Genomic DNA, 24,763 nt, shown 5'->3' on the forward strand with positions numbered 1-24,763 from the left:
CGCAGTATATAGTAAGGAGCAATCCTTACTCTAGTAGCCAAGGTTTTCAGGGGGATTTGCCCTCTGGGCCTTGGTTACAGCCGGCCCATGCTTGCGTGTGGGTGTCGGTTGGGCTTTGGCTGCTGTTGTTTGGCTGGGCTGGTTTGCCAGTTCCCTCTGGTGTGGGCCTGCTCAGACCTTGTGGATTGCCACCCTTCGCTTGGGCTCGTGGCGTGCGTGTGCCGTGCTGCATCAGTTGGTATCGGAGCCTAGGTTCGTCCCGTGGACTCGGGAGGCCCCCATCCGTGGACTCGGGTGGGTTGTTGGCAGTACGGTCGCACGTGGACGCGCGAGTTCTAAGTGGGGGAGTATGATGCGGAATCCCACATCGGGTAAGAATAGGTTCAAACCGCAGTATATAGTAAGGAGCAATCCTTACTCTAGTAGCCAAGGTTTTCAGGGGGATTTGCCCTCTGGGCCTTGGTTACAGCCGGCCCATGCTTGCGTGTGGGTGTCGGTTGGGCTTTGGCTGCTGTTGTTTGGCTGGGCTGGTTTGCCAGTTCCCTCTGGTGTGGGCCTGCTCAGACCTTGTGGATTGCCACCCTTCACTTGGGCTCGTGGCGTGCGTGTGCCGTGCTGCATCATATCCTCTCCATTGTTCCAATATTATTTTTATTTTTAGGTACTTTTAATCCCAAACCCCTTGGTGATTCACTGATTTTGGTTATAGAAAAGCATCCTATTGAAGATGGATATGAGATGCTGGTCCGATCTACCGTATGACATCCTGGTCCTAATAGGAAAGAAACTGACCATTGTTGATCATCTTTCTTTTTGTGCTGTTTGCAAGGACTGGCGTTCGGTGTCAAAAATTTGCTGCCCAGTGCAATTTACAACCGAATCGCTTTGGCTCATGTTCTTAAGAAACCCAAGAAGAAGATCCGCTCAATGGGAGATTGGGGACCCTTCCAGTGGGTGCATTTATACAATTGACGCCCCATTATTATCTGCTAGGACTACTCGGTGTTTGCTTTCTAAGCATGGCTGGCTCCTACTAATTTCTACAAAGCCTTCACCGTCACTGTTTTTCTTCAATCCATTATCACAAGCACGGATTGACCTCCCTTGGTGTGATGCATTCTCTGGTTTGAATTGGGATAGACCAAAAGACCCATCTTTGCCAGTGTTTGCCATATCGTCACCTCCGACATCTCATGATTGTGTTGTATGGTCTGTTAGGATGTTGGGAAGAGTAGGTAGATACGAGTGCTGTATGATTGGGAGGGGTGAAAACAACTGGAAAACGAAAAGACGTGTAAACGAAAGGATAACTGGTCCCATTCTCCATGCCTTGTTCTATGAAGGTTTTTTTTTACTGGAACACTAGGGAGTCTGAGATTCCCTTCCCACACGGTCCAGAAGTCATGAGAGACAAGTTATTGCCAAAGAAGTTACTTAGGAAGGCATTCAAATGTATTTCATCTTCTGAAAAGTGTGAAAAAATCATTACCATATCCCCAACAAAGGAAGGAAGTGGAAAACTACTGAGAGAAGAATACCAGTTCTGGGTGGATACCCTGCCAGTTGGTGCATGCTGTGCATCAGTAGATGGTGATAAACTTGTTGGTTGGCATTTTTGGGACAAGAGGAGTTGCCCTCGCACCTGTGGTAATCCTCGTGGAAATAATTCATTTTGGATTGAACCCATATGGAGTCGACCTTCAGCAGATCTGAAATGGTCTACCACTGAATTTTAATCTTATGTTGTTGGAGACTGTAGTATTGATTAGCTTCTAATTTATTTTTATTTTATTTGTGTTACAAGAACCGAAGAACGCTTATAAATATTGATCAAAGTAGAGCCTTTATTTATTGTTAATGGAATATGATTGAAATATGAATCCTAAGGCTAGTTGGAATTTTGTTGTCTTTAAATTCCTTGGAAATGTAAATGTTTGTCGACCATATGATGGATCCAGTGCATTTTGACATTATTTGCTTCTACTCTGAGTCTTGTGATGGAGCAATAGCTCTTCAGCAATCCTTGTTTGAATATTGATGAAGGAAGGATATGAAATTGACAATGAAACAACTTATTACCTTGTGAGATTTTTCTCTTTCGTTGATTGATGAAAACTAATTTTCTTCATATATATAGCCAATATTTGAGCATCATCGTTGAACCTTAACAACTTCCCTGTATTGTAAATGTAAATAAATAGTACCCTTAATGCACCCACTAGGGCTTCATTCATTAACAATTGCTGGGCCATCCTTGGGAAAAGGCTGGCTAATTAGGGAAATAAAGGCTGGCTAATTAGGGAAATAACTCAAGGCACGAGGCCTCGCTAACACAACCCCTACGAACACGACGCTAGCACACACTCAACGAGAGAAATTACGAAACAACGGACACACACCCACGACGAGAAACAACGAAATAAGGAACGCTCTATCTTCAGGTCTCGTCTTCGTCTTTGTCAGTGGAGCACACCTCGAAATTAACGGGCTCCACCTGGAATTCACTGCTTAAAACATTTTGAAAAAAAAAAGAAAAAAGAGTTAAACAATTTGCAATGCACAAATTCTTAAAACAAAAAAGGCTAATTAAATGAAACCAAACCACCTCCATGTTAAGTTGTTGTCACTATCAACCATGTCATGAAGCTTCCCATCATATAGATGCTGAGTAAGTCCACCTCTCATCATGGCCTTGATCTCTATGTTCTGTTGCCTCAGCACCGCATTTGTTGCCTGACCTCTTGTTCGCAGGTCTGGATTTTGGAGGAAATGGTAGAGTCTCCTGATCCTGTTCTCCACCTGACTATAGTTGGAAAAATTCCCAGTCTCTAGTGTAAATGTTACAGTCAGCTTAAACCGACAATTGATTTCATCAGTGACACCAGCCATCACACACAATTTTGACTTGAAAATTTTCGACTGCTGTAGTGAGCCATCTCAACACAATTTATAGAGGGTTTGAGACGGGAGGGATATGTGATGAAAGCAAACTTAACTGACCTCGTCGTTATGATAATAATGAAGCTGAATACTACGTGTAGCTTCAAATGGGTAGGTGATGAAATCAAATTGACCTTTGAAAGCCGTTGGAGAGCCAAAAAGAGAAGTGGGCAGAGTAGTCGAGGAAGGAAGGGAGCTGGTTGAAATCGACGAGTTGGGATTTAGACCTCATCCTTATGATAATAATGAAGCTGAATACTACGTGTAGCTTGAAATGGGTAGGTGATGAAATCAAATTGACCTTTGAAAGCCATTGGAGAGCCAAAAAGAGAAGTGGGCAGAGTAGTCGAGGAAGGAAGGGAGCTGGTTGAAATGGACGAGTTTGGATTTTGACCTCGTCCTTATGATAATAATGAAGCTGAATACTACGTGTAACTTGAAATGGGTAGGTGATGCAATCAAATTGACCTTTTAAAGCCATTGGAGAGCCAAAAAAAGGAGGAGTGGACAGAGTAGTCGAGGAAGGAAGGGAGATGGTTGAAATGGATCGACGAGTTGGGATGTTGAGCTCGTCCTTGTGATAATAATGAAGGTGAATACTGCGTGTAACTTGAAATGGGTTGGTGATGAAATCAAATTGACGTTTGAAAGCCATTGGAGAGCCAAAAAGAGAAGTGGACAGAGTAGTCGAGGAAGGAAGCGAGCTGGTTGAAGTCGACGAGTTGGGATTTTGAAATAGATCGATATTGGAGCTTTAAAAACTAGTGTTTGTTCTTTGTTGTTGTCGTTGTTATCTGACTATAAAGAAGGGAATCTTATTTAACAGTGTTTGTTTTGTTGCCGATATGGAATGAATGATGCGTAAAACCCAGCCCTCCCTCTATTAATCAAATCCATGGAAAAAGTAGGGTTAGTTGATTTTCTTTTTCTTTTTAAATATATATACTAATTAAATAGGGAGTAGTTAATTAGTAAGAAAAAGTGTAAGGATCAAGTCAACCACAGTTAAGTTAATTTTAATAAGACCAATAAAAAAAGATGTTACCCTCATCAACTACTCCCCATGGCATAGATACAAGTAGAAGATGTGGTGTCGCACACTTGGCAATAACCACAAACACGAGAGAGAAATAACTAAAAGTAAATACACACACTTGACTTGTCTTGGGTAGTCGGGTGAGTTTAATCACACACTTTATCTTCCATCGGGCTACGTGTAATGGACGATGCTAGGGAAAAGAGAGTACATTTATCGAGATTGAAATCGACTTATGTTGAAAAGGAAAGGGAAATGCAGTAGAACCCAACACAACACAACACAACACTGGTCTTCAAGTTTCAACACAACACAACACTTATCCAAGACATGCATGTCTTTTTCAAGCCTGGCCAACCTCGACATTCACTAGGAATTCACTAAATAATACGTAAAACACATTGAAAGGATTAAAAAAGATTTAGATGTACAAATTTATGCAAAACTATAAATATACTGTATTAAAAATCCAGGAATATCTTAATCCTCATACTGGCTCTGGGTTGCACACTTGCATATGAATCATAAAATACATACTACAAATTTTACATATATATATATATATATGCACTCGATCTGCATGGCATGGGTTTGGAAAGGAGACGTGGTCCAATATTTAACAGGCACAGGCACAGCATAAATCCCAATGAAAAATATAATTCATGCATGCTTTCAAATTAGACCAAGAGATGCATCATAATTTCAAAGCCAACAAATCTAGACTCGATGCGTTTATCCATTTACGAGAACCTTCAAATTAAATACTGAATCAAAATTTCTTAAAATATGCCACCTAACACTTTCTCATTAACTAGGTCTAGTGCTGACGAGAATATAGAGTATCAAATTCCAAGATACAGAAGTAGTCCAGCTGGAGATGGAGACTGGAGAGAGAAACTGAGCACCATATTGAAACGGTCAGAGCTAGCTTGAAAACAACTACATTGAGTTTTGAGGTTTTGAAGGATAAATCGACTCCATCGTCGGGATTGGGGACTCCATCGAGATTGGAGTTTCGACAAAGTTGGTTAATTGATAAATGATTCTTTTTTTTCTTTTGGTAAGCAAGCTTGATAATGACTCATTGCTTGCAGTTGAGTTGTAATGCATGCAGTGGAAGGATTTTAAGACACAAAATCGACTCCATCGTCGGGATTGGGGACTCCATCGAGATTGGAGTTTCGACAAAGCTGGTTGATAATGACTCATTGCTTGCAGTTGTGTTGTAACGCATGCAATGGAAAGTATTTTTAAGTGTATAAATATATGTATCGGTTGGACATTTGGAGACAAAGGAGTAATGGCGAACTTCACTGTAACTTTTAAGGTTGAGGTGATCAAAACACTTGATTATCAGCGTATGCCAGAAGACATCCACACGCTCCGTGGGGTTTTAGCCAGAGCTGTAGACAGAATTGTGGGAAGCGCGAATCAGGCCCGTTACGATGACGAGGCTTTCGAGCTTATCACATATGAAGATCATATGGGCCAACTACATCCTCTTAGGAACGATAGGGACTTGTCGAGGATGAAGTAAGATATTTCTAGTCAGTCTCTTTGATTCATTTTTCTTTTACATATAATCTATTTTAATCTGGCATACATTCTTGGTCATTTAATTTCATTGCAGCAACGACATAGGAAATGTGAAGATGTTAGTGGTGGGGAAAGAGCCCACCATAGATGACGATAGTTCCGAGGAATATGAGATGGATATGGAGCGTGATGATGATGCTGAAGAAGGAGGAGAAGGAGAAGGAGAAGGAGAAGGAGAAGGAGATGATGATGACTAGAAGAAGGAGGAGGTGGGTATGTCACCAACCGGGGGAGGGGGGAGTTTAAGTTGTTTTCTTTCTTTTCGTTACGTTTGTTGTTTTTAATCCTTTAAAATCTACTGCTAGACCCCTCCCTCTATTAATCAAATCAATCAAGAAGTAGTTACTTGATTTTCTTTTTCTTTTTCTTTTTAAATATAATTAAATGATTAATTATTTATAACCAAAAAAAAAAGTCTCAGGGTCATTACAATTAAGTAGTTAACTGAGTATTTCTTAAAAAAAAAATCAACAAGACCTGAAAAACAGTTTACCCTTGTCAAACTACATAGATATGATGTTGCACACTTGGCTTGGCTTAGCAGTTTCTGTCATTAACCAAAAATACTAAAAGTAATCAGACGTGCCAAATGTCCTAGATGAAGATGAACTTTCAAATTTAATGTATATTCTCAATAATGTTTTGGATACTCCACCATTTAGAAGATCAAATCTGTGAAAGAAGCAGCAGCATTGAGATTTGAAACCATTTCCCCAACCAGCCCGAATGATATAATTAAAATGCTTCCAACAAAACAAAACAACAAGTGAAAAAGGGAAGGGGCTTCCAGAAGTCATGGCCCATTGGGCCTACTTGTTAGATATGGTCTATTAAAAAGCAGGATATATGAAAACAGTAAATCAAGGCTTGTAACCTACCAATTAATATAGTAATCATATTTATAATAAAAAAAAATGTCACCAACAATATGTCATGAAAACAAGACCAAACACCTAATCCTATTTGCCCGATAATTTAGCTTTTTTATTTTTTAAATAAAAATAAATTGGAATACTTCAGGGCTAAGGATATCTTCTCACTAAGATTATATAGTTATATTCACAACAAAGACCTCAAGCCATATAGTCTAGCCCAACAGGCTTACGCCCTAGACTATATTCTCAACAAAGCCCACATGTCATATAGTCAAGCCCAACAAAGTCACGCCTTAGGTTATCTTCTCAGCAAATCCCACAGGTCAACGCAAAATTAACCTACAATCCATTGGCTCATGGCCGGAATCACAATCTACCAATATTTGGAATATCCTTTAGAGTCAATAGCTAATTAATAGGAATTGGTATCCTTTAGGGTCCTTGCTAGTTGATTCAGGGAAACTCTTCATTCTACCAATATTTGGAATATCTTTCACGTAATCTTCCAGGATGCAAGAAACCTGCGTGGCTTCCATATCAGTCTCTTCTGCATGAGCATCGCGGCCCAATTATAAGCATATTCTTAAGTATATAAGTATTTCCTTTTAAGCGACAATTACCAAAACAACAGAAGTAGCCCTAGTCTCCTCTACCCGGCCATCACCCATCTAACCAAACGATCGCTTTCTCAATTTCCAGCTCCTCCTTCTCGTCCACGACAATTTAGCTCAGGTAATCGCAAATTAGTTACACTATTGCAGCACTTACGAATATGTTTTATTCTCTTACGTAATTTTCATCCAGTTGATATTGTTCTCATCCAATCTTCATTATTGCTTTATCAGATGGTATTAATTATCATTCCATGGTGGAAAAGCTTTATTCTTGCGATGAACTAGTTCCCTTTTTCTTCATTAGTTAACTCCGTAGTAAAAGGGTTATAGATTGGATTTTGTATAATGAATTGTTGCTACTGATATCAAATAGCCTATAGTCATAATATCTAATCAAAAGCTTTTTTTGTTGAAAAAGAAGAAGTGATCCAAATAAGGCTATATGAATCTGCAAAGACAAGTTAGGAAGAGTTTATATAGTTGTAACTGGAACTAACTACTTTTTCCTAATAGTATGAAGCTAACCTCTCCACTACTGTACGTTTCAATATTATATTATTTTTATGTTTAGGTACTTTTTATCCCAAACCCCTTGGTGATTCACAGACTTGGGTTATAGAAAAGCATCCTATTGAAGATGGAGAATGCAGCAAAAAGAGTACTTCATGATATGAGATGCTGGTCCGATCTACCGTATCACGTCCTGGTCCTGATAGGAAAGAAACTGACCATTGCTGATCATCTTTCTTTTCGTGCTGTTTGTAAGGAGTGGCGTTTGGTGTCAAAAATTTGCTGCCCACTGCAATTTACAACCGAATCACTTTGGCTCATGTTCTTAAGAAACCCAAGAAGAAAATCTGCTCAATGGAAGATTGGGGACCCTTCTAGTGGGTTCATTTATACCATTGACGCCCCATTGTTATCAGCAGGGACTACTCGCCCTCGGTGTTTGCTTTCTAAGCATGGGTGGCTCCTACTATATTCTACAAATCCTTCACCGTCACTATTTTTCTTCAATCCAGTCTCACAAGCACGGATTGACCTTCCTTGGTGTGATGCATTCTCTGGTATATTGACATTAAATCCTCAAATTATGGCATAATTTGTTCCTCAAATTATGGCATAATTTGCTCCTCAAATTATGGAACCTTTGTCCCATAATTTGCTCCTCAAATTATGGAACATTTGTCTTAGGGTGTAATGTTTGATCCCTATATATATGAGGTTGTAATTGTAATGTTAAATCAATATACATACACACCAAATATTGCCTCTATTCTTCTCTACAATTGCTCCTATTTTTCTACATGGTATCGGAGCAGGTCATGTTGTAGAAACATTACAGGGAGATATGGTAAATTACACCTCAAATCCAATTTCCCTTATAAATGAGTTTGCAACCTATCTTCAGGAGAAGGGAAGAGTAAATTACACCTCAAATTCAATACATGGAGCTTCTGGTATAGGACACTCTAATTCCACAACCCTCCTTGGTAAGTTTGTTGGGTTCTTATCAGACTCGGGACATCAATCCAATGACAACCTTGAAGGTATTTTCAGTGCATTTTCTACTGCTATAGAATTTAATACCGTGCATGATTTTTGGATTGTTGATTCTGGTGCCACCGATCATATGAAAAATAAATTAACCAATTTGTCTGACTTCAAAAAATTTTCTACTCCATCCCATGTGTCAATTGCCAATGGGAATGGTGTTCCTGTTCTTGGTGAAGGTAAACTTAAATTGTTGTCTAAAGATGTGACTTCAATGGCTTTATATGTTCCATCTTTTCCAGTCAAGTTACTTTCGGTTAGAAAACTCACTCAAGCTTTAAATTGTTGTTTTATATTTCTTCCTCATGAGGTACTTTTTCAAGATCTTGTCACCAAGAAGATCATTGGTAGAGGATTTTTTCTACAAGGTCTCTACTACTTCTCAGGAAATTTTCAACCTAGCAAAAGTACTCAAGTCTCGTTTTGTCCTTCTTCCTCGGCAGATCATGTTCTCTGGCATCAACGTTTAGCACATCCTTCAGATAATATTCTCACTAAATTGTTGCCAAATGTTGATACCAATTATTTTTCTTGTGAAATTTGTCATTTGTCAAAATCTACTAGATTACCTTTTGTGTCTTCTTCTTCTAGAACTACTAGAATGTTTGAACTTGTTCACTCCGATGTTTGGGGACCTACTCTTGAATCAATTGATGGTTTTAAATACTTTGTTACATTTATTGATGATTTCTCACGTGTTACTTGGGTGTACTTGTTGAGATCAAAAGGTGAAGTTATGAATATCTTCAAAGATTTTCATATGCTTGTTCAGACTCAATTTTCCTCTAAAATTCAAACACTTCGTTCTGATAATGGCACAAAATTCATGTCTAAAAATATGACACAGTATTTATATTCTCATGGCATTGTGCATCAGACTAGTTGTGTTGGTACTCCTCAACAGAACGGAGTAGCAGAACGCAAAAATAGAGACTTGTTGGAAAAAACTCGTGCTTTGATGCTTCACATGCATGTTCCAAAAGTTTTTTGGTCTTATGGAGTATTAGCAGCAGTTTATATCATTAATCGGCTTCCGAGCCGAGTGTTGTCTTTTAAATCTCCCCTTGAAGTTTTGCAGGAGAAAACTATTGATGTGTCTCACTTGAAAGTATTTGGTTGCACTTGCTTTGTGCATATACAAGCAGGTCATCGTGATAAGCTTGATGCCCGAGCTGCTAAGTGTATTTTTCTGGGGTATTCTTCGACCCAGAAAGGGTATAAATGTTATCATCCTGATTCTCGAAGATTATTTGTCTCCAGAGATGTTATGTTTGAAGAAGTAACACCTTATTATACAAATTCTCAAGATGATTTAGAGGACGTGTTTCCCTTGCCTATATCCGAGATTATTTCTGAAGGGGTTTCTCACAAGCCTAATATTGCTGAGTTTGTTCCGCACCAGGCAGCTGAAAATCCTCCAACTGGACAGGCTGAACTCCTTCCAAATGTGCTAGCTGAAAATTTGGTTGAAAATGCTCCAGCCGAACAGCCCGAGAATCTCCAAGATGTGCATGTGCTTGCTTTCACTAATAATCATGAGGTGCTTGCTTCCATTAATAATCATGAGGTTTCACCGTCATTGGTTCGACGGAATCCTACTCGAAACCGCGTCCCTCCAACAAAACTTCAAGATTACGTCACTTTTTCTGCTTGTCATCCTCTCTCCAAGTATGTCACTTATCATTGTCTTTCCTCAGCTCATGTGGCATTTCTCACCGCTATTTCTACTGTTCATGAACCTAAGAATTTCAAGGAAGCAAATTCTCAGGAAATATGGCGACAAGCTATGGGTGAAGAGCTTCAAGCTCTTGCTGAAAATCAGACTTGGAGTGTTGTTAAACTTCCTCCTAGAAAACAACCAGTGGGGAGCCGCTGGGTATATAAAACTAAATTTCACTCGGATGGCACCATTGACAGGCATAAAGCTCGCCTTGTGGCCCAGGGATTTACTCAAACCTTTGGTGTGGATTACAAAGAGACGTTTGCTCCTGTTGCTAAGATGAATACAGTGCGTACTCTCCTCTCAGTTGCCGTAAATTGTGGATGGTCTATGAGTCAAATGGACGTCAAAAATGCTTTCCTTCATGGGGATCTTGAAGAAGAAGTCTATATGGACATCCACAGAGTTCGGATTCTTCTTTGGTTTGTCACCTACACAAATCAATCTATGGGTTGAAACAATCTCCGCGTGCTTGGCACGCCAAGTTAAGTACCGTTCTTCAAGAGGTTGGTTTCTCTCGCAGTACAGCTGATTCTTCTTTGTTCATTCGTCATTCTTCCAATACTATAGTGGTGGTCCTAATTTATGTTGATGATCTTATTATTGCTGAGAATAGTATTGATGCTATTTCTCAACTCAAAACCACTCTTCAATCTCGATTTCCTATTAAGGATCTTGGTTCCTTAAATTACTTTCTTGGCATTGAAATGACAGTTTCCAGCAAAGGTTTTCTAAATCAAAGGAAGTATATTCTTGATTTGCTAGAGGAAACCGAAATGATGAATTCAAAACCAGCATCCACTCCACTGGATAGCAAATTAAATCTTGATATAGCCAGTGAACCTTTACAAGGAGTTAGTGATTACCAACGGTTGGTTGGTAAGCTCATTTATCTCACTATTACTCGACCTGACATTGCTTATGGTGTAAGTCTTGTTAGCCAGTTCATGCACGCTCCTACTCTTTTCCATTTGGGCATTGTCAAACGAATCTTACGTTATCTCAAGGGTTCTATTGGTCGTGGCATAGTTCTAGCTAAGCACGGTCACTTACGAATTACAGGATATAGTGATTCTGATTGGGCTGGAAATGCCCTTGATCGAAAGTCCACTTCCGGCTATTGTATGTTTGTTGGTGGAAATCTTGTTTCTTGGCGTAGCAAAAAACATGTGGTTGCTCGTTCTAGTGCTGAAGTTGAATATCGTGCAATGGCATCCAGTGCATGTGAACTAATATGGCTTAAGAGTTTGCTCGCAGATTTGGGTTTTCCAAGTAGCCTTCCTATGACTTTTTTTTGTGATAATCAGGCTGCTATGCATATTGCTGCTAATCCCGTGTTTCATGAACGTACAAAACATATTGAAGTTGATTGTCATTTTATTCGTCATCAAGTTCAGAATCAAGTTATTCAAATAGTTTATACTCGAAGCCATGATCAACTTGCTGATGTTTTTACAAAGGTTCTGTCTTCAGGTCATTTTCACCGATTATTGTCCAAGCTTGGTTCAATCAATCCTCTTGATCCAGCTTGAGGGGGAGTATTGACATTAAATCCTCAAATTATGGCATAATTTGTTCCTCAAATTATGGCATAATTTGCTCCTCAAATTATGGCATAAGTTGCTCCTCAAATTATGGCATAATTTGCTCCTCAAATTATGGAATAATTTGCTCCTCAAATTATGGAACCTTTGTCCCATAATTTGCTCCTCAAATTATGGAACATTTGTCTTAGGGTGTAATGTTTGATCCCTATATATATGAGGTTGTAATTGTAATGTTAAATCAATATACATACACACCAAATATTGCCTCTATTCTTCTTTACAATTGCTCATATTTTTCTACATCTGGTTTGAATTGGCATTGAGCAGAAGACCCATATTTGCCAGTCTTTGCCATATCATCACCTCCAACATCTCATGATTGTGTTGTAGGGTCTGTTAGGTTGTTGGGAAGAAGAACACATAGATTTGAGACCTGTATGATCGGGAGGGGTGAAAGCAACTGGAAATGGGAAACTCACCCATACAAAGCGATGCAACGTCCCATTTTCCCTGCATTGTTTTATAAGGGAGTTTTCTATTGGAAAACGATGACACGTTGTTTTTCACCACGCAAACCTAAAGATTATGAAGATTATAAAGATTGGCTTGTGGCAAAAGCGATGCTTGAGAAGTCATTGCAGGGTGTCTTTTCAACTGAAAAGGATGAGAAAATCATTGCCATACCCCCTACAAAGGAAGAAAGCAAAATGCAGAGAGAAGAAGGTATTTTCTGGGTGGATACCCTGCCAATAGGTGCATGTTGTGCATCAGTAGATGGTCATAAACTTGTTGGTTGGCATTTTTGGGACAAGAGCAGTTGCCCTCACACCTGTGGTAATCCTCGTGGAAATAATTCATTTTGGATTGAACCTAAATGGAGTCGACCTTCAGCAGATCTTAAATGGTCTATTACTAACTTTTAATCTTGTGTTGTTTGAGACTGAAATATTGATTAGTATTGATTAAGCCTTTTCTTTTAAACTGTTGTGTAGTGGTATTATAAGGGAAACATTACCAATTAATTTTATTTTAAATTATTAATCTTAGCTTTGACCCTAATTTATCTCATGGGGTCGATTTTTGGGCCAAACCTAAGCCCACCAATAATTATTTTCGGTCCTAATTTTCTTTCGGACTTGGGCCTGACCTCGATCCACGGGCCATTTTGTGAAACTAAACTTCATCATTGTTGTTAAATGAGAAAATTCTAGGCCGGTACTACTTGTGAAACTTTTAGACACTTAAGTCGAGTCCAAAAAACTTTATCCCTCTAAGGTACCATTAATATGTTAATTACTTTGTTACCCTTGTCTTTCTAGAAGGGTATTAATATGTCCAAAAACTCATGTTCCTTGCTCTTATTCATCAGAGACAACCAATCCTCTCTGCCTAATACAAAATCCGCAGACCACCACACTCCTCCAACTTCAAGACATCAAAATTGCTCAACAGGTTTTTGTTAAAATGCCTCCATGCTTTGCCTTAGTTGTTTGTTAAAAACTTCTACTTTTATCCAATCAAATCCCGTCAACTGAACTGCACTCCACCACTACCAAGTGTCAACAACAAAGGTATAATGTAAACCAAAGTGGTTCTTCTTGTGTCTCTATTCAGTTTGGAATTTTCTTTGCATGAATTATGATATTTGCATGCTTTATTCAATGGATTTATACTTGGCGGCAAAGTTGCAATAATAACAGGAGGAGCCAGATAGTTGGTTTTGGATAGATGTTGTAGGTACTGGTGATGGTGGGGGTGGTTGTCGGGTGGTGATGGTTGTAGGGGAAAGGTTGTCGACGAAGCAACACTTATTTTCCATTTTCTCTCACTAGCTTTGGATCTCTCATCTCTCTTCCCCAAATCCATCTCGGCCAATGTTATTATTTCAAAACAGTAACATTGGTCGGCAAATGTTATTATTTGGAAAAAACTTCAGATCCGATCGATTTCGGTGGCGGTTCGCCATACCACCTTCACAGTTGGACTCCCCTCATTAAAGCACACAATGCCCAGTCAGGTATGGTCCAAAATGGCCACCAAATATGGCCATTTTAAAATAGTAACATTGGTCGGCTAGTGTTACCAATGTTACTATTTCAAAACAGCCACATTAGTCGACCGGTGTTACTATTTGGAAAAAACTTCAGATTCGATCGATTTTAGAGGCGGTTCGCCATACCACCACCACCATTAGAATCCCCTTACTGAGACGCACAATGCCCAGTCAGGTACGGCCCAAAAAGGCCACCGGATATGGTCGTTTTAAAATAGTAACATTGATCGATCAATGTTACTATTTTAAAACAGTAACATTGGTCGACCAGTGTTATAATTTGGAAAAAAAAACTTCAGATTTGGCCGATTTCGACGACAATTTGCAATATCATTATCACCATTAGACTCTCCTCATAGAGACACATAATGCCCAGTCATATTTGGACCAAAACGATAGCCATAAAAAGAGATGAAAGAGACAGAAAGACGTAGTAAAGAGAGATGTAGTAGAAAGAGAGATTCAATAGGAGAGAGAAAGTTGTTGTGATGAGAGACAGATGCAGTAGGAGAGAGAAAGTTATTGTGATAAGAGAGAAATGCAGTAGAGAGAGAAGATGTAGTGAGATAAAATAGATGTAGCATATAACAAGAGAAAACCATATTAGATCTAATTCTCTTTGAAAATGGACAAAAAAGGAATAAGATAAAATTTAAATGATTTAAATATTATAAAAAATAAAAATGGACTTATGAGGGATAAAGTTTTTTGGAGTAGATCTAGATGTCCAACAATTTTGAAAGTGGTATTAATATGTCATTTTCCATTGTTAAATTGACTTAGATATTTTAGAATAGATGGTGACAGATATCAAATGGATAGTAAAGATGATTCACCACCAGATGACTTGTAGGAAGGGAAAAAACCTTCCGTATACTACTCGACCTTCAGTGACTACAATTAGCAGGGACTAGGGATCGATCCAATCATCAATATTACAAGCAAAACCTTCTAAGAAAAATAGCCAACTTGAACTTTTTTATAATTTGAAATAAAGTTTCATTAAAACGAGGAAACCAAGAGGAACAGATGGTTGACAGATCGATCCCAAGGCTAGGGTATGAACCTAGTTTTTAAAGAAACAGAGAAACTAACAATAAAGTACAGATGTAGGTGCGTGCGTTTTCAATGAAAGCACCAATGATGAATACCTGTCACACAAGATGGGGGCTCAAGTCTAACATCACAAGTTTGGGCCTAACTCTCTATTAAAAACCCAGATTGATAATATGAGGTTTGTCATCCCTTATAAATAAGACTCCAAACCCACCATCTTTCGATGTGAAATTCTCATCAATCCTCCCCCCTTGGGAGCATGCACGTCCTCGTGCATGGCCTTGGATGTACCATTTCTACATATGGCCCACTTACTACCACAAGCCTTGCGAGCCAGGATCACATAGTCTTGCCAGGTCCAATGGATTTAGGGTCTTCCCAATTACTTTTAACGGCATTTTTCTTTCTCTTTTTTTTTAACGACTATTTTCTCTTTTCCAACCCGTCCACAATGGACAAGGCCCACTGTCTGCTAACCCAACTCCGCAAAGGAATGGGCTCTGGGGCAGGCCCGCCTACGATATTGCCAGCCTTCGGGCCTGCATGCAGGTGCGTGCGCTCTCAATGAAAACACCAATGATGAATACCCACCACGCGGGATGGGGGCCCAAGTCTAACATCACAAGTTTGGATCTAACTCTCTATTGAAAACTCAGGTTGACAATATGAGATTTGTCATCCCTTATAAGTTAGATTTCAAACCCATCATCTTTCGATGAGAGATTCCCATGGCTAGACAAACCCAGCAACTGTACCATAAAACAAAGTATATTCAAACCTACTCCAAAATTTCAAAATCCAATCTGTAACTCAACCTGGAAATGCAAACCACTTATTGATCCGCTTGGTTAAGAAAATGAAGCAGTGATCAGTTTTCAAATTAGTAGTCATGTAAACAACTATTCATGAAGGATACCTTTCATTGAACACAACAGCCAATATGCCATTTCGATTTTAAAGTTGTTGGACCTTAAAACAAGAGAGCAGAGCATATGAGGATTATAATCAGACAATATTTTGGATAATCCACCATCTAGAAGATCAAATATGTGAAAGAAGCAGTATTGAGTCTAAAATAGAATCTTTTTTCCCCAGCCTGCCCCGAATGATATAACATGCTTCCAACAAAGTCAAAAGGGCAGGGGCTTCCAGAAGCCAGGGCCCATTTGGGCTGCCTGTTTAATCTGTCTGTCTAGTCTAGTTGTAATTTACGTGAAATTGCTACATGAAAGGAACTGGTTTGCTTTATCCTTCTGAATTAACTAAGCTCTACCTCTAGCTCTGAATTGGTAATTAAGAGTATGGTTTCCATCTCTCTAAAATTACCTTAATGCAACCTTAGTTAATTCAACATGGGAACTATCACTAGTTAATCCAATGGGCTGGTTGGTTGGGCTCAGAGTAGCGATAACTGATAAGCCTCTCTCTAGCCCACAAACAACCCTATCATGGGCCGAAACAGCAACAATGTCAGGGAAGATGAATTATGAATCGATTAAGCATCATCGGAAATGGAAACTACAGCCTTATCCTGATGAATGAATGAAGTACCCAACAATTAATATAAAAATCATATTTTATTTTGTAAAAGAAAGAAAATGTCGACAACAATTTGTCATGGAAACAAGCTCAAACACCTAATACTACTTACTACTTCCGATAATTTAGTTGGTGTTTTCTTTTTTATAAGTAGCTCAAACTCTCGCTCTCCTACCTCACTATTACCTAAAATCCATCCTTTTATATAAGCCCTAGTCTCCTACATCACATTGAAGATTGAAGATTGAAGATTGAAGATTGAAGATTTGAAGATTTGAAGATGGAAGATGGAAGATTGAAGATTGAAGATTGAAGATTGAAGATTGAAGATTGAAGATTTGAAGATGGAAGATGGAAGATTGAAGATTGAAGCTTGAAGATTGAAGATTTAAGATTTGAAGATTTGAAGATTGAAGATGGTGAGTGCAAGTGCAACAGAAAGGGAAAGGGAAAGGGTTGAGGAGGATAGAAGGTATTGGTCCGATCTGCCCTATGACCTCTTGATGTGTATAGCAAAGAAATTGCCCCTTGATGATCATCTTTCTTTTCGTTGGGTCTGCAAGGATTGGTATTCAGTGTCGAAAATATACTGCCAATTGAATATCCCGGAATCCCTCACTGAATCACTCTGGCTCATTTTCTCGACTAAGGGAAGAGGAAGAAGAAGAAGATGGAAGATTGGGGACCCTCGTAGCGGGAGGACTTATTTTATTAATGACCCGCTAATTTGTGCTAGGAAAAGTCGGTGTTTGGTTTCTAAGCACGGGTGGCTGCTGCTATTAGTATTTTCTTCAGGGCCTTCCCCATCTCTATGTTTCTTCAATCCATTATCGCGAGCACGGATTGATCTCCCCTGGTGTGACACTTTCTCTGGTTTGAACTGGGTAGACCGGAAAGACCCTGTTTTGCCAGTTTTTGCCATATCATCGCCCCCGACATCTCCCGATTGTATTGTATGGTCTATTAGAATGTTTAGCAGAGGATATGAATATTATGAGACGAGTATGATTGAGAGGGGTGAAAGCGTCTGGAAAACGAAAATAAGTGAAACCAAAGGGGTGATAGGCCCCATTCTTCATGCCTTGTTCTATAAAGGAATTTTCTACTGGAAAACTAGGCAGTCTACGCTTCCCTTGCCTCCTCATTACAGTAACAGTAGTTGGGAAGCCAAAAAGGATCGGTTTGCTGTAAAAGTGTTTACTGATCAGGCATTAAATTGTATCTTCTCGCCCGAAGAGTGTGAGAAAATCATAACCATACCCCCAGAAAAGGAAGTAGGTAGAAAACTGGGTGAAAAAGCCCATTTCTGGGCGGATGGCATGCCAGTTGGTGCATGTTGTGCATCAGTAGAAGATGGGAGTAAATTTGTTGGTTGGCATTTTTGGGACAAGAGAAGTTGCCCTCACACCTGTGGTAATCCCAGGGGAAAGTGTATTTGGATTGAACCCAGATGGACTCCACCTTCGCAGGATCTCAAATGGTAGCACTGGCACTCAATAATTTTAACCTTTCTTTCTTAATTTTCTTGTTTTGATTAGGCCCTAGCTTCAGCTTGCTTGTGATCAGTTGTGACATAGCTTCTCTACTCTTTTTCATTGTGGATCAATTGTACTTGATTGATTTTAGTTAAAAAATTATTCTGGTCACCGTTTTTGATGGTTTTTGTTTTTGTTTTTTTTTCTTTTTTCTCTGTTCTGTTCTGTTCTGTCGTCTGTGTGTGTGTTTTTTTTTGTAACTAGGACTTGAGACTTGGGACTTGGTTTTATTATTCTTCAAAAGAAAGAGATACATGCATGCTTGAAAGTTGAAACTAGGGAAAGAGATACATGCTGAAACCAGCTAGGGATCGATACATCAGCTAGGGATCGATACATTTATTGAGATTGAAATTGAAAAAGGCAAGGATAATGTAAAACCCAACACTTGTCTTCTTCTTCTTCAAGTCTCCACTAGGTTGACTTGGAGATTAACGGGATCCGCCTGGAATTCACTAATAAAACACATGGATTCGAAAAGAAGATTAGATTAGATATTAAGGGAAAGGGTATTAAAAATTCAAGAATTGGAGTATGGAATCTTACTCCCATGCTATGTTGTTGTCAAGGAGGTCTTCAAGTGTTCCATTTTCGAGACTCATAGTCTTATTGTCCGTTATCTCTATAGCAAGCTGCTGCAGGTCTTGGTTTGTGGGATTTGATCTCCGAGGGTGGTCCGGGTTCAGAAAGTAAAAGCACAGTTTTCTAATTTTCTTCTCTAACTGTGCATAGCTGTTGAAACTCATGGCATTTAGTGGCACAATAACACTCATATTTAATTCACAATCACAATCCTTTTCACCAGCCATTTCAATATGATTTTGCCTAAAAATTAATTACATACCCAACCCTCCATTTTATACATACAACACATGATGATAATGTGAGTCATGAGATTGATACCTCCAATCCATTTTATACATAGAAATAGAAATGCCATCACACATAATAATAATAATAACAATGAGAGCCCTGAGATTGCTAGATATTAATTGCATTTCTTTTAAGTTGTTTCATAATGACAATGTGAGTCATGAGATTGCTATATTGCATGCCTTTTGAGTCGTTTCATGGAACTTAATTAGTCCAAGTGGTATTTTGCATGTCTTTTCAGTTGTTTATACATGCATGTTGTACCCTTTACAACAATTCTATTATTTTGCTACTTAAATACTATGAAACTATTGCTCGATTAAAGAGAGAAAGGAAGAAAAAAAAAAACTAACAATGGCAAAAAAATTCGATGTCAAGTTTAATATCAAAGTGACTAGACAACTTGACAATGTTCCCAACACCATACCCGAGTTGAAAGACCTCATTAACCAAGCTATTAGAGAAGTTATCGGCAATAAACGTAATGTATCATGTGACGTGGATCTAGATGCCATAACTTACCAAGACGAGACAAAGCTGCTCCACACTCTACGTACCAATCGAGCTCTCAAGTGGATGAAGTGGGACCATAAAACTTGTGTGATATTAGTTTCATTGTTACTTGTTCTTCGTTCTTTTTTCCTTGCTTATAGTTGGTTTTCTACAGGGAGGACGGATACGCTACTAAAATAGTCGTGGGAAAGGCTCAAACCGCATTGTAAACACCGGCAGGATGAAGATGAGGTTGATACACAAGACTCTCCAGAGGATGATAATAATGAAGACTATGGATGATGATGATGATGATGCTGGTTGGTGACTATTGAAATGAGAAGCACTTTTCAATTAATTAATTAATAGATATATGTATTATTGAACTGTTAAATTTCCTGTCCTAATCCTATGTACGTATTACCGTCCTGTCCTAATCCCATGTATTACCGTTCTGTTATGTTTTAATAAAATAAGATTTCTTAATCTTTTGAGTTTTTTTTTTTTTTAGCACCGTATAACATTTAGATGTACAATCTTTTGGGTTCTATTAATGGGCTGGATCCCTTCAATACAAATCCCAAGGTTAGGTTGGGGGGCCTCTTAGTTAATTTAAACTTATTGGGCTTCAGTTATACCTTGGTTGACTGGGTCAAGACTAATTTTGCCCCTTACAATTACTTTTTGATCTGTTAAGCCGACTACCTAACCCAAGGGAAGTATTCTGGTTCTGGTTCTGGTTCTGGTTCTGGTTCCTAGGAGGATGGGAGTACATTTACTATTCTAGTTTGTAACATCTATAAAACCTTAAGAGAGAGAGACTAACATTAAAGGAGTGTACATTTATTATTGAGATTGAAATATGCCGAAAAGGCTGTCTGAACTCTCGACTGCTCTGGGAAATATGCAATTGTCAATCCTGCAACCCCAGAAAGAAACTGTGACATAAAACCAATATTCAAACCTACACCATTCTAATCCTAAAATGCAAACCACTTAATGGTGCACTTGGGAATGTAGCAGTGATAAGTTTTCAAATGACTAGTCATTTAACTATTTAAGTAATTTGATAGAGCAAATCACCCCCCTAACATATACAAACCAAGGTTCTTAAAACCGGATCGGTCATCAAACCGGAAAAGTCTTTGATTCACGGTTCAAAAGTTCAACCGGGGTTCAAACCGGGTTCGAACCGGTTTTAATGTAATGAATTATTTATATATATATTTATATTATATGCATATAATATGTAAGAAAACTTCATAAAAATACAATATATTCAAATAAAGTACCATTTTAAATAAAGAAAATCTCATAGCCTAGTGGTTAAAACCTTTTTTAATGAACAAAAGGTCATGAGTTCAAACCCTACAAATAACAAAATTTCAAAAATATTTTATTAACATTAATAAATGACCGAACCGGTCAAAACCGGTCCGGTTCTGACCGGTTCAACCGAAGAACCGGCCGGTTCAACCGGAAATATCCCGGTTCACCAATCACCGGTTCTGGCACCTCAACCGGACCGGACAAGTGGCCGGTCACCGGTTGGACCGGTCCGACCGGCCGGTCCGGTCCGGTTTTCAAAACACTGATACAAACAAACTACTCTCAATAGGCGGAGGCAGACCTCCCCAGTAAATTTCTTCAGAGGAGAAACCGTAAGAATTGAATTGCCTCAACAAAGGCATCTCTTCCTTGATGTGATTATACAGTAAGCCAACTAATTCTTCAAGCTGTTCGGCACAAGTTCAGTTCCATCGTATTTACTAGTTTGCAAGACATCAATTTGAATACTAACCGCCATGTTTTGGGACACAAATGCTTCCACAAGACTATAAGTTGTTATCTCCACCTGGCCATTAGTATGATCACAATTTTATTACATATTAAGATTGAAAAATGATTTCACTTCACTGAAAAGCTTATGAAAACTGAAAAAAATAAAAATAAAAAATGAAAGCCTTGAGATGTCAAACATTGAACAAGTTATTCAACTACAGATGCAATAGGCACTTCCAAAAAAAAATAATCCCATAAAGCTTTTAAGAATGAAAAATAAGAAAGGAGCTTACAAAAATGCTCAACTAAAGGAAGCCTCCTCCTGTCCATGCGTCATCAGATTTTCCATTGTGCCCAACAGCCTTCTTGTCAGAGGTGCTCTGGTACAAGTTATCGAATCCATCATCTTTCGCATCATCCCAGCCAGCCCAACCATCGTTATTTTGTGAAGCCGCCTCTCCTCCAGCAGTACTTTCCTTCTTATCTTTCGGGTCCCAATCATCCCAAGAGCTTGAGCTATGAGAGTTATAATGCCCACTCAATGAGGACTGTCCACCAGCGGGAGAATTCCAGCCTTTGTTCTCCTGTTTAAATTCCTGATAATATCCATTTCTCTCACCGTCATTCTGTTGCCAATTATCTGCCTTGAAGTTCACGCCTTCTTTAGCGTACTCTTCAACCTTTTGAGAGGCCATTGCCATGACCCCTTTCATAATGCCCCATGTCCTTTGTCCAATCTCTGTTGTTTTTGCAGTGACAACATTAACAGTTTCATTCATCTTGTAATCATAGCCACCTTCCTTCACCTACAAAAAGAAAATAAAATTTATTAATGCTCATTACTTTCCAAGTGTCCTCAGTGGTAAAATTGCAGTGGTGAGATCATGGGTTCAATTCCTGGAAACAATATTTCCACCTATTATGTGTGAGGATAAGGTTGTGGACATCCTGCATGTCATGAAACCCGCCCATTGCGGGAGCGTAGTGCATGGGAGTTGTTTAGCTTGTGTAGCTACCTTCTCAATTTCAGATTTGGTAACTCGTGATTGGTGCTACAACAAGAGCAAGTTAAGGAACAATCTTTTACAAGATGTTCAAAATGTAAATACAAGAAGAACTAATAGAATAGAAAAGAAAGTGGACAAGAATTAAATGAACCGATCTCTTTGTTTGGATAGCGTAACAAAAACAAGAGTTATGAAATTAACATATTGACACTCAACTTGGTACCATTATGCTTAGCCAAGAAAAATCAATTCAGATGCTTCTCTCATCGTAGCCGAGTGGCACCAAATATCCCAAAAAAATCTATTTAGTTTGTCAACCCAGAAAGTGATATTTCATGCTCACTCATCCAAAAGAGTTCTAATCTTTTTCTACACTCCCAATCCATAGGCTTACTTTTATTCTAGTCATTAATCCAACACCATCCTCAATCCCCATTTTAGCTTCTAAAGTTCGCTTTCTAATCTAGCAAAGAAGAGACCCAGAGGTCGAAGATGATAGGGATGCACAAGAGAATAGATTCCAAGACAACGGGGCAAGTCATAATAACTACTTGTCTACTCAACACTTTGCTTTCTCTAAGCAAACATAAACATGACACTCTTCTTTCAATACCCAACCATATCATTAAACTCAACCTAAGGTCAAACAATACGTTGAGAAAATTTCCATCCCCGGGCAACACAACACTGAGTACACCATTCTAAATTGATCACTAAAGAGAGCAGTTCATGTGTAAACAATAAGCACATTCTCCAAACACTACAGTTAACAGATATTCCGATAATTCAACTACTCACTGGAAAGTTGTTATAACAATTTTCTTGTAGCAACAAGCCACGTGAATTACATTCTACATATGTGATGGATTCTAGGCAGCCACATAGAAAAAACAATTTTCACTTGTTCATAACAAACTATTTCCTCCCCGCAATGACTTCATACACACTGCTTAATGCAGAGCATTTGGAGGGAATCTAATAATATATTATCAAAAAAGAACCCAGAATTGCATAACAAAACGGTCTGTTAACAAAAACAAATTTATACACTCAACTCTCATGTACTTAATTCCTATCCTAATTACCTTTGAAAAGGCAAATCAAAATCAGAATAATACCTTAGAGGTGAGCTCCATTGTTCCTGCGTGGACCACATTGGCTGCCTGTTGAGCGGCAGATGCAGCAACCGAAGATAACCTACCAAATCCCTGCAGAAGTAACAGAAGATATAAAGAAGACTTTATAGAGGGAAAAGAAACAGGGCATGTAAAAACTGGTTATGTAAAGCAATTCCGGATGCATGAATCACCTGTGAAACAGCAGAAAGCATATCCCCGGACGAATCATTCCTCTGCGGAGGCGCAGCACTCGATCCGAATCCCACATATTTACCCCCTTGAGAGGGAGGGATCCCGTCGGGTCGACCTTCATTCTCGGCCATCCTCCTCGCGAAAAAGCTCTCCTTATTAGCTGCAGATGCCTCCAGTTGTGAACGCGTGTATATATCCTCGGTAGACTTTGACCTCACAGGTGCGCCTCCCGCTGCACCGCCGGCTCTCCCGCCTCTAAAATCACTCACCGATTGGTTCCTCCTCATGTCATTGGAAGATCTAAACCCGTCGTCATTGTCCCAATTGTCCCATCCTGCGTTATTCCCTTGATAACCGCCACTCTGTGCCAATGGTGGCTTCTTTTTGCTGCCACCTACGACCTCCTTGACAACGGGTGGGTCCCTCCACGAGCGATCCTCGGCTAGAGCCTGGATCCGGTCGCGATAGATGCTGGCAGCGTTTGTATTGTATTTGACGACGATATCGGTTTCCTTAGGGATGCCATAGTGAGCCAAAAATGCGTTGAGCCGGTCGTTGCCACCGGCCTCCATTTTCTTAATCTGGATCTGGGACCAGGAGTCCATGGTGACAGATCGGACAAAAGAGATGTGGACGCCGAGGCCCCGATGCTTGCCGGAGCATTCGAGACACATGAAGACCCCGTAGGATACGGAAGCCCATTGAGGATTCTTCTGGGAGCAATCGACGCAGATCTTGTTGGCAGGCTGTGCCTGGAGCATCCGAAGGCTATTCGCTGCCGCCATTGGAAGCCGATCCGATTCGATCTATCTCAACCGGATTCTCTAAACAAAACGCTTGAATTGAATGGGTGTGACAATTGACAAGAAAGAAAGAAAGAAAGGAAAGAGAATTGGACGGAAATAGAAATTGGAAAGAAAAATCAGAATATTTAAAAATAAATTTCTATGCCTATATGATACCGGATGCCGCGGGGAAGAAAGCGCGCGTCGCCGACACCGTTAAAACGGTTCTCTACCCGGTTAGGTTTTTTTAGATGCTACCGGACACTGTTAAAACAAGTCTGATCCAAAGTGGACATGCCTGCCACTTAACTTTGTGCACATTTTAATATTATATTAATTCAACATTTGGCCTTTTTTTGATTGGGGTTTAAAACTTTAAATGATAAGGATTGGACCATAACAAAATATACGTAATTATTGGGGCTTAAGGATTGGGCGTGTAGAGCTAA

The 24,763-nt window shown here is 39.3% G+C and overlaps 3 protein-coding genes across 4 annotated transcripts; 1 reads left to right on the top strand and 2 right to left on the bottom strand.

Moving 5' to 3' along the window:
* Positions 1-2,118: 2,118 nt before the first annotated feature.
* On the bottom strand, positions 2,119-3,233 carry LOC120013407. Its single transcript, XM_038865197.1, has 2 exons — positions 2,606-3,233; positions 2,119-2,504 (listed from the first exon to the last, which is right to left on the bottom strand). Exons 1-2 carry the CDS (start codon positions 2,887-2,889, stop codon positions 2,438-2,440), a joined length of 351 nt encoding a protein of 116 aa, XP_038721125.1. The 5' UTR covers positions 2,890-3,233; the 3' UTR covers positions 2,119-2,437.
* Positions 3,234-7,047: 3,814 nt separating this feature from the next.
* Positions 7,048-8,210, top strand: LOC120013402 (F-box protein At4g12382-like). Its single transcript, XM_038865194.1, has 2 exons — positions 7,048-7,179; positions 7,633-8,210. The coding sequence occupies exon 2, from the start codon at positions 7,699-7,701 to the stop codon at positions 8,161-8,163; it is 465 nt and encodes a 154-aa protein (XP_038721122.1). The 5' UTR covers positions 7,048-7,179; positions 7,633-7,698; the 3' UTR covers positions 8,164-8,210.
* A 12,822-nt stretch (positions 8,211-21,032) lies between these two features.
* LOC120013323 (probable ADP-ribosylation factor GTPase-activating protein AGD6) lies at positions 21,033-24,596 on the bottom strand. Of its 2 annotated transcripts, XM_038865094.1 has the most exons (4): positions 23,529-24,596; positions 23,338-23,427; positions 21,506-22,018; positions 21,033-21,285 (listed from the first exon to the last, which is right to left on the bottom strand). In XM_038865094.1, the coding sequence occupies exons 1-3, from the start codon at positions 24,312-24,314 to the stop codon at positions 21,518-21,520; spliced, it is 1,377 nt and encodes a 458-aa protein (XP_038721022.1). In that variant the 5' UTR covers positions 24,315-24,596; the 3' UTR covers positions 21,033-21,285; positions 21,506-21,517. The 2 variants fall into 2 exon arrangements, with proteins under 2 accessions (XP_038721022.1, XP_038721021.1); XM_038865093.1 differs by lacking the exon at positions 21,033-21,285 and having other exon boundaries at positions 21,326-22,018.
* Between the last annotated feature and the right edge of the window lie 167 nt (positions 24,597-24,763).

This window comes from Tripterygium wilfordii, chromosome 13 (genome assembly GCF_013401445.1).
Source record: "Tripterygium wilfordii isolate XIE 37 chromosome 13, ASM1340144v1, whole genome shotgun sequence".
In the NCBI taxonomy this organism is placed as follows: Eukaryota; Viridiplantae; Streptophyta; class Magnoliopsida; order Celastrales; family Celastraceae; genus Tripterygium; species Tripterygium wilfordii.

Bases quoted from the DNA above. Each gene is read 5' to 3' on its own strand.
- LOC120013402 (XM_038865194.1), top strand. From the start codon at position 7,699: ATGGAGAATGCAGCAAAAAGAGTACTTCATGATATGAGATGCTGGTCC.
- LOC120013407 (XM_038865197.1), bottom strand. From the start codon at position 2,889: ATGGCTGGTGTCACTGATGAAATCAATTGTCGGTTTAAGCTGACTGTA. The intron at 2,505-2,605 runs GTGGTTTGGTTT...TGTTTTAAGCAG, and splicing joins GACAACAACTTAACATGGAG to TGAATTCCAGGTGGAGCCCG.
- LOC120013323 (XM_038865094.1), bottom strand. From the start codon at position 24,314: ATGGCGGCAGCGAATAGCCTTCGGATGCTCCAGGCACAGCCTGCCAAC. The intron at 23,428-23,528 runs GTGATTCATGCA...TTACTTCTGCAG, and splicing joins TGCTTTCTGCTGTTTCACAG to GGATTTGGTAGGTTATCTTC. The intron at 22,019-23,337 runs GTATTATTCTGA...TTCTTTTTGTAG, and splicing joins CAATGGAGCTCACCTCTAAG to GTGAAGGAAGGTGGCTATGA.